This window comes from Argiope bruennichi, chromosome 5 (assembly GCF_947563725.1).
Source record: "Argiope bruennichi chromosome 5, qqArgBrue1.1, whole genome shotgun sequence".
Lineage (NCBI taxonomy): Eukaryota > Metazoa > Arthropoda > Arachnida > Araneae > Araneidae > Argiope > Argiope bruennichi.
Genome location: NC_079155.1, coordinates 77389004 through 77409082, shown reverse-complemented (window position 1 = coordinate 77409082; position 20079 = coordinate 77389004). Strand labels below are relative to the sequence as shown.

General features: G+C 27.2%; 2 protein-coding genes across 2 annotated transcripts in view; one reads left to right on the top strand and one right to left on the bottom strand.

Moving 5' to 3' along the window:
* The first annotated feature begins 1350 nt into the window (after nt 1–1350).
* Nucleotides 1351–14998, top strand: LOC129969100 (beta-1,4-glucuronyltransferase 1-like). Its single transcript, XM_056083509.1, has 3 exons — nt 1351–1587; nt 10364–11491; nt 13980–14998. Exons 2-3 carry the CDS (start codon nt 10364–10366, stop codon nt 14175–14177), a joined length of 1326 nt encoding a protein of 441 aa, XP_055939484.1. The 5' UTR covers nt 1351–1587; the 3' UTR covers nt 14178–14998.
* A 3764-nt stretch (nt 14999–18762) lies between these two features.
* Nucleotides 18763–20079, bottom strand: part of LOC129968881 (THO complex subunit 5 homolog B-like) — a 33561-nt gene continuing 32244 nt past the window's right edge. Inside the window, exons 18-19 of the mRNA XM_056083196.1 lie at nt 19826–20016; nt 18763–18971 (exon numbers count right to left, since the gene is read on the bottom strand). Of these exons, the coding sequence (XP_055939171.1) occupies nt 18908–18971; nt 19826–20016 (255 nt within the window). The 3' untranslated portion in view covers nt 18763–18907. The remainder of the gene's footprint in view (nt 18972–19825; nt 20017–20079) is intronic.

The window sequence follows — 20079 nt, the reverse complement described above, 5'->3', positions numbered from 1 at the left end:
AAAATATTTTGAACTAAGTTTTTATCAACATATCATACTATTTTAGAAACTTCACGCCCTTCTATCCATTATGCTATGCACATTCCATTACTTTTCTATCCATACCTTTATCAAACCAATTATATTACCAAAAAGAGCAACAATGCTTAAAAATGATTACACTGTATAATATTTTTCACTTTCATCATTTCATTACTTGGTTATGAAGTTAAATCTTCGTTGCAAGTGCAAAGAAATTAAAGAAAAAATTATTAAAAGCACGCATTAAACTGAAACCTTCTTATTCTACTAATAACAGATATGCAAATCAAAATTATTCTTTCTTTGCTTTCAACAGCTGAAAAAAATTTCACGCAATTAAATATTTGATGAAACAATGAAAACGTTCATTTACAATAATGAAAATGTTGCTGTAAAATATTCTTAAAAATATCTTTATAAGTTGATAAATTTACACTAAATAATTTTGGATCAACTAATTGATATCAATAAAATGATAATTTGTTTTAACTTTTAAAATTGCGTAAAACTAGTTTCTATGTTCGAATATTTTTTAGAAGTTATTGTTTAAAAAAAAAGCGCCAAAATTTCATTTAATTTTTAATTAATTAAAATTCGCTCTTGGAAAGACATTTCCTCACTCGAATGTATATTTGTGCTAAATGTGATAGCTGTAGGTCAAATGGTCTGACCTTTAGAGGACAAAAAAATTATCCTTTCTTATTATTAGTAGATATATATGCTTATATTCAAATTTCTAAAAAGCATAAAGAAATTTAATAAGATGTCTAAATGTTGCTATTTAGTTGGAAAAAAAAATGCAAAATTTTAAAGGTAAATGTAATACGAGTCTGATTTTCATAAATGCACAAACACGCATTGAGTTATTTAGAAGCTTTTATGATGTAATGAATTTTTAAAAAATTAAATTTACAGTAAATCTATGTGGATAGATTTAAATCTGAAATTTAATTCTAGCTATTTTATCGAAATAATCTTGTTGAAATGTTTGTTCTGATGTACTTGTTAAAAAATTACGAAACACTGTTGAAGTTTCCAAATACAATATTTCATTTTGTTCAATTCAAATTCTTACAATTAAATTCATTGCTCCATTGCATGAGAAGTCAGGAGCTAGTATCATTAATTAAATCTAAATATCCTACTCATCTTTCTGGTCAGTAATCATTTCCTTTTAAAGGCTACTTTTCCAAACTAATTATTCGTCACCTACAATTATTTTCGAACAAAAGCTGAGTAACTGCAAACGTCCGTTAGTACTCCTAACGACCGAAACTCGCCATTTAACTAAAAAGGAACAATCATTGTAAGCGTTTCTGTTTTTTATACCTTTTAGACAGAGAGCAATTCATTACAAAGATTTTCCATCACCTACCTATACCCACACCGAGCCACTCCATTATTAATGAGGCATAAATATGAAATGCTGGTCCTACAAAATCAACTGATTGTGACGAGTAAAATTGCGCTGGAGGTTCAGCAGAACACCTACAGCTGAATAGAGTGGCGAGAATTTGTATAGAACTCACAGTTCTTTTCTCCTTTCCGATTCCAGGTGCAACACAGGTATGAAATCGTTTGATGTTTGAAGTTTGCTTTTTTTTCCCCCATCTCAAATCTTTTATATATATATATATATATATATATATATATATATATATATATATATATATATATATATATATATATATATATATATATATATATATATATATATATATATATTATTCAGTATCCAATTTAAAAAATTCTAAAAAGTACTGTCATGTATACGGACTTATTTTCCCGATTACAATTTATAACAAACATTCATAGTTTCATACAATACTCATGAATTTAAAAAAAGAGTCCATATAGATAGATAAATGTTTTGATAACTATAGGAAAAAACGATGGGATCACAAATTTCTCTTATAATTTTTTTTAAAATATTCTTATTGTTTTAAGAAAATACAGTTGTCATATATGGAAATTATTTAAATAAATTCAAATATAAGTTTTTGGAATTTCAATTAAGTACTTTTGAATATAATTTAAAAAAAATTTTTAAAAAATTTAGAATAATTTCAGAAATAATTTAATAAAATTGAATCTTAAAAATAGTTCAATAGAAAAAATAAATATGTGTTTTTTTTAGTTAATCTTATTTTTATATCACTTGATAAACAAAAAAATTTCATCAAATTTTAAATGAATTTTTCTTCGGAAATGTTCCTTGAGAACATTTCTAACAAGAAAAATCTTCTTTTATGCATTTGTTAATTTGACATTTAAACGGTTTCAGAAAAGATAAAAACCTATACTAAACTAAGCAAGAAATTTTTAAAAAATAAAATAATAAATTAATAGAAAAATTTGATTTAGCAAGGACAAATATGGATTCTCTTATATGAATATTTATGAGGTAGAATTTTTTTTCTTTGATTATTTGAAAACACCTTCATATACGATTTTGTATGAATTACGTACCGTATACGTAATCGTATGAATACGATTTTGTACCTCATGAACTAATATAATCTGTCATAAGAATACTGAAAAGTATTGCATGCAAAAATAAACCGAAATTTAAAATATAAAATTTATTGAATATTTAGATGTTGAAAGAAAATGGTTCATGAAATAAATTTTACTTGTTTTATTTTATCATTTTCTGGGAATTTAAATAGATAAAAAAAATGACTGTTTATATACACAATATATTTTGCAATTTAATTAAATTTAAAAAATAAAAGTGTTACAAATAACGGTTTTTAATTAAATTGAAGTTGTTGTTTTTTAAGACATAAGAATCTATAATAAATTAAATAACATTTTGCAGACTACAACAAGGAAACTGTAGGAAGAAAATGCTACTCTAAATTAGTTTTCATAGATATTAGTATTTAATATAATATTTATGAAATTTTTTGAAGAATATATAAATCAATTATTTATGTTAATTAACCATATACGTTATATTTTATGTGTAAGTAATTAGTTGTATGCGTTACATTTTGCCATGTAAAAAAATATTTTGTTATTCAAATTTAAAATTTTTATATTCTTGTGCTCTTATAAAAAACATTAAGAAAAGAAACATTAAAGAAAACATTTTATCATTTCAAAATTAAATCGTGTTATAAAAAATATTTTTTTACATTCAAAATAAGAATAGCTTGGGATAAGAAACTTTTAGATAGGTTATTAATATTTATTGTAGTATATATTTCATTTGTAAACTTTTAAATATTCTCAAAGTTTCTCAAAAACTACTTATATCTTCTTCTCATATAAAGTGTGCGATATATTCAAAGTAATGGATAAATTTCTCCTTTCAAAATATGTAAAAAATTAAAATTAATCTGTTTTATAAAATAATGGCAGATTTTAAAAAATTATAATCACTTTGGCGTTGTCCTTTCAAAATAAAACGGAGCTTCAAATGTATCGAATAAGAATTTTTCCCCAAGTGAAAATATATCGCTCAGAATAACATAACAACAATGAAAAAATGATATATGTGTGATTTCACTGCCCAATTTCATTCATGTCTGGTAGAATAAATTCTTTTTTGTGTAAAATACAAGGAAAAGTTGTTGCTAAACACGTATCTTTCTTACTCAAGGTTGGAGAGAATGCAACAATACTTATAAATAATGCATTCGCATCCGAAAGAGGGCAATAAATCTAATATTCTTTTCCAAAACATACAAAGTCGAAAGATTTGCTTTTCCAAAGGTAATTTGATGAAGAAAAGACTTGAAATTCTCTATTAATAGTATTATTTTATAGTTTAAAGAATAGTTATTATTATTTATTATTTGCAGAATTCACAAAATATATGTTTCATTAATTACTTTAGAATGAGAGAGATTGTACCAGGTGTGGTGAGAATATGCCAATATATATATTTATATTTAATTTAATTTACTAGCCACGTTTGACAATCGATTTTTCCGCTAATATTGGTTTTATTTAATTTCAATGAAATCTCTAACACATAGCTTTCAATTTGTTCGCGATTCCCTTAAAAAGGCATTTTTAATCACCAAATTGTGACAGACATCAGAGTTTTGTTATTTCGATAGTCTTACACCTGTGCTATGTATTGTGTCAATGAATCTTCCTAATAAACTCAAATCCCAGATACCATTTAATTGTCCGGCTGATCGATCTCCTGCGTCGTCTTTCCTTATTCTGTATCCTCACTTTTTTTATTCCTCATGTAAGTAGAATCTTTCTTTCCGACATAATAAGCAGAATCTATCTCTAACAAAGGAAAATAACACGATTAAAAGTTTGATGAAACATGTTTTTTAAATTTTAAAAATGACGTAAAAATCAGTTTTGTGCAACGATATTTTTGAAAACTGTTGCGAAAAAATTCCAAAATCTGGCTCGTTTTTAATTTACTAAAATTCTAATTAAAACTTCAAAAAATCGTTTTGAGATATACATTTTCTCAATCCAAAACATATTTGTGTCGAATCTGGCAGCTATTGGTCATATCGTCTGTCCTTTAGAAAGTTAACACACACAAATTAACACCACGTTATTTTAATTGTTTTACTTAAGTTCTGTTTATAGCGTACACGAACTTTTTCTAATGGAGACAATCCCATAACATCATAAGGCTATTAAGAACATAAATAACCGGTTCATTTATATTATAAATTTCGCAGTATTGTAACTTCACTTTTTTGTTTGCCTAGTAAGCTACACAGGTATTTAACAAAATCTTATTTCTTTAGCTTTCAAAAATAGAAGAAAATCATACCAATAAATATTTTATAAAACAATGAAAACAATTTGAATTTCAGGGTAACAATGCAGTTATATTGTATGAAATTAGGAAAAAAAATATTTAAAATAAATTCGAAAGACTATTAAATGGTATCATTAAAAAGACAATAAATAGATTTTGAAACGGTACAAAATTGATTGTTGAACAATAATATTTTCGAAAGTTGTTGCGGAAAAAAAATACCAAAATTCAACTTAATTTTGAATTGATTTGAATTCTAAATAAAATTTCACAAAATAAAAAATCACTCGGCGGAGCTCATTTCCTTTTTCCAGTGCATATATGGGCCGTATTTAGTTGCTATGGGTCCAACAATTTGGCCTATAGAGTGTCTACACACATTTATTTTTATTATTAGCATAGACAGAGATGAATGAACACTTCAATTTTCACTTCTATTAACTAAAGTGTTCTATTAACTAATACTTCAATTTTCTTTGGAAAAGCAATGCTAATATTCTGCATCTATGTGAGAGGCGCATGAAGAGACATTTTGTAAATTTCAAATGAATTTATAATCTTTAATCAAAACTGAATATATAGAATAGCGTATTACTAAAAAGTATTTGCATTTTTCTTGAAACTTTGAACAAAATAATAATTTTTATAACTAAACTCAACAAGGAACAACATTTTCATAAATTCACCAGCAGAAGTGTTCTCATTTTTACTTTCTTAAATATATATATACAACTTTACGCATTCCATGTTTAGCTTCAGTTGAAAGACAGTTAAATAGACAGTTTCATACAGTTAAAAGAATTAAGAATGCTTTAGCTTTTCTTCTCATAGACTATTTGGATCTAATTTTGATACACGTATGCAATTTTGGAGTCAAAGCCATTTCATTTATCTGAGTTGCTTATCTGCACATAGATAGACAAATAGACATTTACGGATTTAATTCAGAAATAGTATGGATTTAAGTCGTATACAATAGATATTCAATCATTCGATCTAATGTAGTGGAAGTACATCCTGGTAAATTGGAAATATGTAAATGCTCACTTTTTATTCCACTCAAATCCTTTATATACCCAAATTCGCTTATATTCATATTTTTTGACTTTTTAATGCATACCAGAACTTTGTAAATTACTATTCTATGTACTGAACGTTTTAAAAGTTATTACAAAGAAAGAAAGCGCCTACTTTTCATTCTACTCGCACCACTCAAATCCTTTATATATCCGAATCCTCTCTTATTCATATATATATATTAATTCTTAGTATATGCCAGTACTTTATAAATGTTTATTATATACTGAACGTTTTGAAATTTATTATAGAGAAGAGTCTCCGATAAAAGAAAAATAAATGAATGAAAAATAAGATAAATGAAGGAAATCGGAGCGTTGCGTCAGATGTAATGTAATAAGATAATATTTTAGATTTAATAAGCTTATCTTTATTTTTAAAATGAACTTTTAACTGCACAAAACAGCGACAGCATGCATCACAAAATGTATTTAACATTGCCGTAACACGCCTGGAATATAAATTCAGTATCTAAAACAGAAGAAAATTATTGTCAAAAAATATTCTTAAAAATATTTTTAAGAATCTATTAAAATTTTTTAAAAATTTGCACGAAAAAATTTTATTATCGAAAATCTATTTTTTTAAAAATATTTTAAAATAGTATAAAAATAATTTTTATAAAATAATGTGCTCAATATTTATACAATAACAAGTTATTCAGGGAAAAAATATAAAATTTTAATCAGTTTTTTAGTTCAAAATCAAATTATAAATAATCTGTTAAAATCACTTCCTTAGCGGCGTGTGCACACAACCAAGAAGTAACTATGTGCCAAATTTGATAGTTCTAAATCAGCAATAGAACATTTTGAATGGTTTTTTTTCTTCATGCAGGCATTTACTGATAATTGGTAAGTCTATGGACTGTCATATTAATAATGTGCTCAATTTAAGATAAATTTTATAATGTCGAAATAAATTGTAAATTGCATAAAATGATGTTCACAAAGTAGTATGAACACCTAAACTTTTAAAATAAGCACAGCTAGTAAATGTAATATGTGGTCTTAATTCTAACAAAAATTATTTAAACTCATTTAATTACACATTGATAAATGATTGCAATAATGACAAAAAGTAGACATATAATGAATTAGTTAATTTTTCTAGTTTTTGAAAAAGTAAAAAATGGTTTAACAAAGACACTGACAAAGTAAATTATCCCTCATTTTATCACCAATAATTGTTTTTTATTTTGGCCTGATAATATTGAGGCCGTATAATCGCGAATCAGTCAGGCAGAAGACATTACAATTAGAGATTGCAATACCGGGATACCGAATACCGGTATTTTGAGACATTTGTACAATTTCGTAATACAGGTATACACAAGTTTAAATACCGGTTTTTCGGTATTTACTAGAAATTTTTAAAATTGTCTCCACTATATGTTCAGGTATCGCGAGCATAGCAAAATAGTATACGTTTTTGTTTTTATGTCTCCATAACGGGCGAAATTAATTAGCTAATTAATGGCTTAATTAATTGCTTAAATCTAAATTAGCGAAACATGGATTATCCCTGAAAGAAAATATTGTATCCATAACGACTGATGGAACAACAATTATGAAAAAAGTTGGAAAGTTGATTGGTGCAAATCAGCAGTTGTGCTATGCACATGGAATTCAATTAGGAGTAATAGATGCATTATACCAAAAATATAAAGAACAGAAGAATCCAAATACTGCGGATATAGAAATTTTGGATTCCAACTTCGAAAAGAGTAAGAGTGAGAGTGATAATGACAATGTAATTGTTGAAGAAGATATTGCTAATGAGGATGAAATATTAACCTATCAAGAATTGCTTCCTATAATTTATAAAGTTTGAAAAATTGTTAAGATATTTAAACGTTCCTCTATAAAAAGGATATATTACTAAAATATATACTAACTGAAAATAAAACAGAATATATGTTAATATTAGATTCTAAAACACGTTGGAACAGTTTACTCCTAATGATGGAACGATTTTTGAAATTGGGAAATCCAATCAAAAAAGCAATAATCGACTTAAACCTGTAAATTAATTTTTCAGATAGTGAATTCGGCGTAATATCCAGAACTATATCAGTTCTACTTCCAATAAAACTGACTATTGAGGCATTATGTCGGAGAGATTTTAATTTATTTACAGCTAATGCAACAATAAATATCATGTTGCAGTCACTGAAAGAACAGCACACATCACTATTTGAAGAATTATATATTACATTGAAAAATCTCACAGAAAAAAGGCATACCGAAATAGAAAATGTCTTATGGTATTTACATAATTATAATGATTTTAAAAATGAAAATGAAAAAGAAGAAAAGAAAATAACCAATTCAAATCTGATTAAGTTTAGAGTAAATTTTCTTAAAATTGTTTACCCACAAACCTATCCACATTCGGAAGAATTCGGTTCAATTATTGAAGATAATGATGTCACTACTGTCGATAGTTAAAAGGAATTGTCTCTTGAACAAAAATTAGAATTAGCGATAAATAAAATTTCAACGAACCAAAAATACAATACAGAAATCAGTTATATCCAAAACCATTCGACGGGAAATCGATTTATTTGAAGATAAGGGATTTAGAGGTAAATACTTGGAAAAAGTATATCGCGCATTGCTAACAGTACCACCAACTACCGTAGATGCCGAAAGAGCGTTTTCGACAGCTGGTAATTTTTACACAAAATTACTTTTCAGGCTTAATGACTGTACAATTGATGCATTATGTTTTTTAAGATCACATTTCAAAAATTTGTAATAGTACCACAGACTGAATAGTGATATTTACACTTTTTTTGTGATTTAAATAAATAAGATGTTTCTTTACTTTTTTGTGATTACATACTGTTATAATTTATAGGTTACAAATTATTTTTGTGTTATTTACACTCTCTAACAAAGCTGGCAAATAAAATAAAGAAATACCTGTGTTTTCTTTCTTTTTCTAAAATTTCTAATACCGGTATTAAGATTTAAAAAATACCGAATATCGGTATTGAAATTTTGGTGAGGTATTGCAATCCCTAATTACAATATATCTAAAATTTGAAACAAAGAAAGACTAAAATTCACTTATCTTGCTTCATATAGTTTTAAGTTACCGCGTTCATATATGTATTAATGAGCAGTCAATTCATTTCTGATTTAGTCGAATATTACACTTTAAATTTTATACCAAAATATAATATTTATATTATAAATATAAGTAATATCCTTTTTTAGTAATTTTGTTTTCATGTGTATGGCGTGATAAAAAGATTTTCCTTGGATAGATTTCGACAAAAATTTGATAGAAATTTACAATTTTGGTATTAAAAACCATATTCCAAATTTCTTCAATATAACATATTGTGTTTGAGTTATCGTCTTACAGACCAGTAGATATAATTTCAAAAGTTGTACCTTTCGGATTAAGGGAGATTTAGAATGCGAAAACTCACCAAAATCTTGAAATGGAATTTTTTTTTTTTAACAATTAAAGTACTTTGCGTTCTTCGTACAAGCAAAAGTAAAAATATATTAGTTACTATTACTTTAATGAGCTCTCTGTTTAACTGCTAATTATTAATTCAACACATTGATGTACAAAACAGATATCTAAATTTATTCTGTTTTTCTGAAATTCGTTACTTAGCAACTCAAAGTGGCTTAAATTTGCCGTTGAAAATTATTACATATTTTATCTAGAAAAAAAGAAAAATAGATTATGCCAACTATTTTACCTCATCTAGGTTCTTTATGTTAAAACTTTCATTTTACTGATAGCGAAAATATTCCTTCAAAAGGATGCATGAGAAATTGGCAAAATATCCATATTGTAGAAATAAAAATGAACAGATTCTTTTGATTTAATTTTTCTTCACTATTAAATGTAAATTATGACTGCAACTGATATATATAAATATACAATTTTGTTCATATTTATTTATTTTTATTTTATTACGTAAATTTGAAATAAAGTGATTGAAAAACAAACATACATGCATACTATATCACTTTCTCATTGTATCTTTATACACCTGATTTCACTAAAAAACATTTAACATGGTATTTCCTGTATTTAAATTTTTGAACTGAATACAGAAAAAAATAAAATAATACTTATTAGTTATCTGATTACTATGCAAATTTTTGAAGATCTTGTATTTTAAATATTTACAGGAAACTAGTCGAAATTTGATTCAATATATTCTTCAACTATAAACAAATCATTATATCTAAATGCCTTCAGTCTTTTAAAACAGCCCTTAGTTATCTTTAAATATATTTTGATATGAGAAAATAATGAAGATTTCAATACATAAACACTTCAGGTTGAGTTTTCGCAGAAGATATTGGAATCCAACTTAAAAAAATATGATTAATTTTGTATTTATTCAATTTAACATTCATTTTCTAATAATCTTATTAGAAATATTGGAATCAATATTATGCTGTTATCATAACGGATAAAAAATTCGAGGATTTTTTTAAAGCAAAAATTTTACTTTTATTTATTTTGCTATATTTTCTTCAGATGGAAATACCGGTGGATCAGGAACCTTATCCCATGAAGAAACGAAAGCAATCTAATCCGGAGAGCATGATTGAAGCTCAACCTCTTTTACCCAGCCACTTGACAGTTTTTTCTAGTCGAAGAACTTCGCCTCTTTGTGCTTTTGCTACTTCTATTCTTTTCATTTACATCTGCGGAATCAGTTTTTATCTTTGGTCTTCGAATTTTTCGTGTCGACTACGAAATCTCGGCGATTCGACACCCATTCCATTGAGTAAACTAGCTTTTGACATAGAACAAAAGGGTCGGTATATCATCATCAAGAATTATATCAGATCAGCAATTCGAGTTGATGAGAAGAATGCTATGACTTTTGCAACGGCTGCTATTTTCACCGAATTGAGTCATCTCCCTGAGATTTGTGGAAGATGGAAGGGACCCATGTCAATTTCTGTGTATGCTCCAGGTTCCGATTTCAAGACTGCTCTGAAAAAGATCTTCAGTTTGAGACTTGCTAACTCTTGCATCCACCAAAACGTTACGTGGCATCTTTATTTCGACATAGAATTCAGTCCTTCTTGGGATCAATTCAAGTCTCCAGAAGAAGAGGCAGCATTGTTTTCACCAACTTCAAACACATATGATGTGTGGGCAAAAGGGACTTTTAAGTCGCATGGTCATCTACCATTTCCTGCCAATGTTGGTAGAAATGTAGCCATTAAAGAGAGCAGAACAGAATATATCTTAGCATCAGATCTTCATTATTATCCAAGTATCAATATCATCCCAAGATTCCTGCAACTTTTGAAATACCAAGGACCAACAGGGAACAGAGTTTATGTTCTGCCAGTGTTTAAAATGGCGGGTTACGGAAAGCCACCAGAAACAAAAAGTGAGTTGGTACAGATGACAGCGGAAGGAAATATTGTGTTGCACACCGGTACTCTTGACTGTACGCAATGTAATATATTTCCAAATGCTAGAAAGTGGCTGGAAGTTAGATCCCCTGATGAAACACTTTCTGTCTATTATGTAAGTAGAGAAAAGGAGGAATTCGAATCTTGGCAGCCATATTACATATCGACTAGAGATATACCACCTTTTGATGAAGATCAGATCAAAGAGGGGAAGTTCGACAGAAAACTGCAGGTAAGAAATTTTAATTTTCCCTTCTTATAGGGTAATTCCTAATTATTCTTAAATTTCGTGTGATCAAAGTTCAAGACTATGAAACTCGTTCTGAAATGGCCTTTGTTTAGATTCAAAACAATGCATTTATCAAATTAAACGAAACTAAAAACACAATGGCGTAGCAATAATAAGTGACGCACAGAACCAACCCTGAATTCTTTCTCTAAAATGACTTCGCAAAGGTAAATTTCGACAGGGATATTCTATTATGTCTTTTCTTCTTTATCATATTGGACTTTATATATTAAAATTTTGTCTTCATGGTACCACCTAAGAGTGGTTTCCAAAGCATTTATATTCTCCTCTCTCTATCACTGTCTCTGTTAAAATAAAATATTATGAAGAAAATAAAAATTACCTTTTTAATAAAGTTGTAGAATGATCTTTTCTGTTGACAGAAAAGATCATTCTACAACTCCCGCGTGACGTAAATTATTTATCAATTATTTATTTTATAGCTTTTAAGATAGAATTTTAAAAATTTCTTTACAAATCATTCGTTATAAATTAGTTTTATAACTGATTCATGATTTCTGATCCTTTGATGTGTAGTATTTTCTGCCAAGAAATTATTCTTTCAATATTTCTATTTAAAGCTATAAATGAATTTAAATGTGAGAAAATTACTTAACCTATTGGAAACTCCTGAACCCGTTTCTACACTATAAAAAAGTAATGTAACAAAATTTACTTATTTTGTTGGGTCGGGCTTTGGTATGAGGAGAATGGGATAATAAGTTTACATTTAACTATCAACAATGAATAATTCCTTTTATAATTGGTGTATAGAATCAGAAAGAAGCATTCGCTGGCAGCTGGCAAATTTCATAGATCTATACATCAGAAAACAGTGTCGTTCTAAACAATAATCCTAAAATATATGACATTTTTATTTTAAATTACTGATATGTTTCAATAAAAAGATGATTGAAACATTGAACTCCTATTACACAGAGATCATTTCAGATCTAGATGACCGTAATGATTGCTTTTTTTACTTTTTCGAATACGAAGTATAGAAAAAGGATTGTATTTATCAAAAAAATTCGAACTCGAGATTTTGACGAATCTCAACGTTTTATACCTCCCTGATATAGAAAAACACATTTTTGGAAAATGTCAGTCGGTGACAAAGAACTAAAAAACGCTGAGATCCAGACGGATGAAATTTGATAAATGTAAGATAAATAACCAAATTTGTATATTTCCATCAAAGTTTGAGTAAAATCTATTCAGAAATCTGTCTATCTGGCTGTTTGAATATATAAGTTAACACGATAAATACAAAACGAAAAGGTAGATGGATAAATTTCGGTACACAGATATAACATCTGTTTTATAGACACTTATCAAATTTTGATCCAAATCCAACAAGGGATTAAACCGTTGGAATGTGCTTTCAGAAGCATGTAAAAGCGATAACTAAGAAACGCAATGATTTAAACATATCAAATTTGGTATGTGATTTTGTGACTGCAATTGCAGTTGTGTGTCGAATTTTGGCTTCAATTAGTTGGGAAAAATGCGTTTAAAGCAAAATTTCATTTTTATTGGAGAGTATGCAAGAAAGTTTTGGAGGCAACTATTGACTGCACAGCACAAGTAACGAGATTGGTTACATTACGATTTGCATTTAACTTTTATTTAACTTCCAGTAATCGATGAGGGGCTTAAGACCATTTTACACGAAAATAATTATAAGAACCTTCGGATTCTTACTGATAGCCGCAGCTCAATGGAACACCTTAACAATTGGACCTATGTTGGAGATAAAGCAAGTTTGTCTATTCTTCAGAAGTTGAAGCTGCTTTCACTCCAACATGATATTCATTTCCAGTGGATCCCATCTCATGTGAATTTACTTGGTACCGAAATAGCAGACAGACTTGCAAAGAAAGGAAGCAGCCTAGCGACTTCATCTTCTACTGAGCTCACGTACTTAGAACTGTTCTCTCAGGCGAAATTCCTAAATAAGAAGAATTGGATGGTTCCCCCTACTCATGATTGGTATAGAACCAATAAGCCGGGCCAGTCCTTAATTCTTCCTTGTGATAGAAAAATCAACACTTTTCTGTCGCGTCTTGCCACCTTAAATGTTTTTTCTTTTCTCACGGTGAAAAATTTTACCCTCTTTGCCCGAAATGCTGCCAACATCAGGCCTCTGCTGAACATATTCTAGACTGTTTAGGACTTCTTTGGGGGAAAATTTATTTTTCTCCCTTCCTCGTTTTTGACTTTCTTCTTGTCAACGGATTTTTTGATTTGGTCTGAATAAGTCAGGCCATGGAGATTAGCAACAACAACACTATTTGCATACTTCATATATATAAATTGAAATAATTGTGGATGGGTATTATTATGTAACCATTGCCTGTTTCTGACAATTTTTAACTGTATCTGAACTAAAAAAAATTGTATAATATTTTTTACTTTATTTTCATTCCAGTTATTCGAACTCTGCCTGCAACATTACGAATTTCACATTCTGGACAATGCATTCCTCGTACAAGTCCAAGAAGTAGTAGAGGCAACCAAAGATGTAAACATCTTACAAAATTTCGCACGTCACAACAACGAAGCCAGGGAGAAAAAGATTGAGGATCTCATGTGTCGATATGGATCGGATACTGGCTGCTCAATATAAATTTTAAAAATTTACATCATTTTCTAATGATTAAAGAATAGTATGAAACTGTGGAATAGCAGGAAAAAAAATCAAAGCATGCCAGCAATTTTGCTATTCATCAAAGCTACCTTAAACCATCTATTTGTGAAAAATATTTCTATCAGTAATGAAACAAATGTCAGCAATGAAGTTGGAAAAATTAGTTCCGAACTTCATCAGAAAATCTAAGGGGGAAAAAATATGCGATATATTTCACAGCGTCTCAATACCATTTATAAATTCGTGTGCATTACCAAAATTTTTCAAAAAGTGACAGATAAAACAAGAATGAATACCCAAATAATATGAAATGACGTAACAAAAAGTTCAATTTATGTTACATCTATTTTTTTCCCTTCTAAATCACAACGCATTTGAAATAATATACTGGTTCCATCTCCATTTCGATTATTCATAACATCCTGGAAGTCTTCAGAAATATTTTGCAGTCTTGACATTTCAAGTTCGTTACTGCACTATCTTAATATTTACTCTAATTAGCCATTTTAAATTTCTAAAAAAAAAATCCTGTAGGCTACGAGATGGAAGTATAATCTAGCATAATGCCGGAAATTCGACTAGAAATATGCGTACAGATAAATATGCAAGACTTTGGCTTGATTTTAGCATACTATTTTCTTAATACAAAATACTGTGCAGATGTTTTTAAATTTAGTTCTTCAGTAATTATCCAAATAAAGGATCAGAAAGCATAAAAGACAATGTTTTTTTGATGTCGAAGTTCGTTCCCATTTTGCAATTCTTCACGCCTCTCACACATTCCATTTGAAAAAAAAAAAAAAAAAATCCTCTAGTATGCTATTTTCTGTCAACAAACCACATTATTTCATAAATTTTCTGAGAATATTTTTTTTTTTCTCAAAATTTCACTAAAAATTTGAAGTTTAATCTTCATACCATGAATTTATCATTTCCCATCATTAACAAGAATAAGAAATAAAATGTCAGAAAAAACTTCTACCTTTAGTTTTAAATTTGCTGAAGTGATCTGACAATTCAGTATATTCCTCAAAAGTAGAACATATAGTGTACATGAGCAAACAGCATCTCAGGGCAATCTTATGCGTTTGGTTCCCTATTCAATGGAACAGATTATTTATAGCCTCTCATACTACAATTTTTTTATGATACGGGTTTTCTGTCGGTACAAGAACTGTGTGAAACTATCACCTTTTGCAATATTCTGGCATTCAAGGACAAAACTACTACTTTCAGTCATCAATTTCCATTGGATGTCCAAATAACATTTATTTTTGAATTTTGCAGAAAGTCTGAAGGAAGGAGGCAGCACTATATTTCACCACATCATTGAATATGTGCAAAAATAAAAGGAATCTCTTAGACTATACATGGAATTCAGTTTAAGACTTTTCAGTTGCCTTGACAACAGTATCCATAAGCATAAATATTGATATTAAGTATCATATTTGTATTGATAAGGAAGCTTCTGAAAATGTGTGCAAGAATGCTAAATGTAAGAGATTTTTATTAAGAATCACAAATAAGTTTGAGCAAATTTGGCACATATTTCGATTTTTGGCACATTAGTCGAAATTAAGAGCACCTGGTGCATATTGTGGTTGCTGCCAAGCTTCTGGAAACGTATCATGGCTGAAACAGTAAAAAACAAGAATGGATATTCTCATTCTATTAATTATTTTTATTTTTGTGGATAATGAAGCAGAATCAAGAGAGTGGAAATTTGAAAAAGATTTCCTAGTGATCAGAATAGAATTTTGCTGCTTCTTTTCACTTAATTCTTACAAATGCCGATTTTCTTAAGTGATGAAAAATCATCTAAAGCTATAAAAAAAAAAAAAGTCAAGCTATATACAGTACTGAATTATGCTTAATAATAAGTAGTAAAAGCTTAAGGGAAAATCAATCTTCAATAATCATATATAACTAAATTAAACACTCAGGCAAAAGTTGCTTTGTTTTTCCATTCCTAATCATAAATATGATGAAATATTTTGTTATCAAATACTAAGGGATATAAAATACATTAGGTAAATAACCAGACAGATAATATTAATTAGAAAGGTTGATCTTTTTTTTATGTTGGTAAGAGAAAAGAACTGGCTGAATCCTTAGGAGATGCAATCTGCAGATTATAAACAACAATTTCATTTAAAAATAAATGAACTTCTGATAAATGTGGATATGGAGAGATTTTATCAGCATCTGCTTAAGAGAAATTATTAATTTTGCTCAAAATTGGACAAAAAAATTATCCTGAATGATATTTTTGGGTGAAAATATATATGAACAACATAGAAAGACAATCTTATACAAATCCATTCCAATCAAACAAAATCTTATACAAATCAAAATATATAGTTTGTTAATTTTTTTACGCTGATCTCTGTAGCTATATAATAAAAGAAAATGAAAGTAGGATTTAAAAATAAGCTATTAAAACAAAAAAGTTCATTGAGAGATGGGGAATATTTTTAACTGTAAAAGAATCTAGTAAGATTTCATCAATGGAAATATTCAAACCAACTTGACTTCTAGTCAAATATTTGATTTCTAGTCAGATTTTTGGAGTATTTTATTTACAGAGAGATTTCTAAAAGTGTTTTTCTTTTCTATCCATAAAAGTTCACATTTATTTATTAAATACATATATGTAGATAACTCTTGTGTATTTCTGTCAGTTAAGAGTGCATATTGTATGTATGATTAATTTTGTAAAATTCTTTATAAAGATTTAGACAAAATTGAATAGTTGAATTTAATAAATGATTTACAGATTTTGAATGCATAGCTATAAGAAATAATGAGTGCAGCACTGCACTCAGATTTGTTATTCACAACAAATCTTTTTCATCCTAGAGTTTTTTAAATTTGTTCCTTTTTTATGTGCACTGATTCACACAACAGAAAAATTCATATAAAAAGAATTTTATTTGTTTTGCCACATTTTATTGAGGAAATACATTTTTTTTTTTTTTAATATTTTGTGTTAGTGTTATACACCTTATTTTGTTCAATAATATATGCTTTTAAATAAATGCTCATTTCCTAACTTATAAATACATATAAGTTAATAAAAGAAAAGTCATGTTAAATTTTATATAAATACAAAAAAAAATGCCCATCACCCTTCTCCTTCAATTAATGCCCAATGTTCTATTTATAGAGCCATCGCATTTCAATTCTGCGGCTAAGCTAAATGCATTCCATTTTTTTTGTTTCGCCTTAGAAACCTATGCACATTACCAAATTCCTAAGTAATTTTCACCTGGCTTTAACATTACTTTTTAGTGGCATGTATCACTAATTATCCAGATTTTAAAGACAAAGTATCATTGTTTTGAGATCACTTTTTTCTCTTTTATTTAATTTTGTTATAATATAAGGAATTTGAAAACAATCATTATCTTTTCTTTATTTTTCTATATTTTAATAATCTTTTCTTATCTTCATAGTATTTATATAAAAAAAGAGTAATTTTAACATACATAAAAAGAAATTTTCTAAAATTTTTCTTATATAATGTGTTTTTTAATAATATTGTTTTAAAACATAATTTAACAAAAGTTTATCAAAATCTCAGTTTTAACAAAAGTTGGGCAATAATGGATTAATTAAATTAATAGATTTATATAAATTTACATGTAATTTATGATAAAACTTATACTTCAATGCATCTGATTTGGTATTTCATATATTTAATCTCTTTAACAACATATTATTTTTAAAAAATCATTTTTAAATACTTATAAAAATGTACTTAACATTTATTAAGAAGAAAATATACTAATATTTTAAATCACAAGTAGGTAATAAATTTCAAATAAAACTGAACAAAAGATATCAAATATTTATTTAAATAACAGAAATTTTTAAGTAGAAAATTAAAGAGGCTTGCTTTTACATACACATAAGAAAATTATCTTTTAAAACAGAATTAAATAAAATTGAATCAGGAATGCTGTAACGAATTTCATTAATTTTAGAGTTTAATTTAAACTATTTCTTTTAATATATATATATATATATATTGATAGCATTCCTTAAATTGCAACATTTTGCATATGTTTTTTAAGCACTATTTCTTCGGTTATTTTCATTTTTAATTTTATTTGTTATTTCTATTGTTACATCTTTTGTTGTAATATTTATTAGTGTCTCTCTTTCTATTATATTTAATTTTTTTTTTAAAAAAGCAGATTACTTGTTTAAAAAAAATTTAAGTGTCAATTTTTACAAATAATACATTTGTGATTTTCAATCATATTACTTGGAATTCATTTTTAAAAAAGAATTATATAATTACAAAAAAAAAAAAAAATGACAACTTAAATGAAAATATAAAAACCTATATTACGATTATATACAATCATTGTTATAAAAAGTATTCTAAACATTTCAAAGGAATCTTAATGAGAATTTTTTAGATAGCATGTTCTTATGATTATATTGAATAATAATTATAAGAACATACTGTCTAAAAAATTCTAATTAAGAGAATTCATTTATAAAATGTTTTGAATACTTTTTATAACAAAATAATGATTATGGTTTAACAAAATAAAATTCTTTTGTTATGGACTTCCAAAAGATATGACAAAATTTCCAGCACTTACTCATGTTTCATTTTAATGTGATGAAAATTAATGAAATGACAAATGAATCATAAAAATAATCAATAAAAAAGTATTTCTTTTAAATAAGTTAAATTATCTGTATGTAAAAATGCCTTGACTGGATACACATTTGTATGGTCGACTTCTACTGGAACCTCTGGAAAAAAAAAATTTTAAAAAAGGAATTTTCACTGAACTTATAAAACAAATAAAGCATCAAATTAAATTTTTTATAATGATTTTTAACTAATTTTACTTTTTTACTGAAATTAGATTTTATAACACATAATTAATACCATATAATCTATTCAAAATTATAAGAATATTTTATCCAAGGAATTTAAACAAATATAAAAATAAGTATCTGATTTTGTGTTGAACAGAACAGAAGAAAAAAAATGTTTAGTAAATTGGTGATATAAAACGAACAGAAAACATCAAATATTACCTCCTATATATCAGTTTAAACAGGAAATGACCATACCATGAGTGAAGAGACACTTTCATTGGAAAATAATTTTAATTTTATTGTGTAATAAAGATTTAAACTATTAGCAAAGAACACCTTTGCTATTGTTTTATGAAAAATAGAAAAACAGTTCTGAATATTTTACAAATTTTGGGTATTTTTTAAAAATATTTTATATATTTTGCACAAATAATTTCAAATGAACACAATACTTATTTATATTACATACAACTTCATATTATTTTAATATTATCTGGCAAATTTGAATTCTGAACTTGATTGGATGCTTGTTCCAAGCACATATTAATGAGGCAAACTGTATTGTGTAGCGACAGAAAACCCAATTAAAATATTAGGACTAAAAATAATAGATCAACGGTAAAATTGTATGCATTTGCAAAAAAGATTATGCATTTGATATGTAGAATATAGCTTTATTTATCTATACAGTTAAATACTTTATAACAGTTTTCATTTAACAATTTTATAACTAGTTTTTTGAAATAAAAATTATGCTTTAAAAGAATAATGAAGCTTCATACCTGTTGTATCTTACAACCACCTTTTCTCGTTGAAACTCATGAGGTCCTTCAAAAGAATCCCCAGAAAATTCTGTTTCCAGAAATACATCAAAACACACAGCCAGGTGATACATTTGGCATAAAAGGACACTATCCTTGAATTCCGATTGCAAATTTTCAATAAAATGAACATTTATTTCCTCTTCTAGCTCCTAAGAAAGCATAAAATAAGGCATTGATAACAAAACATCTTATCAATTCATTCCAAAACTGTA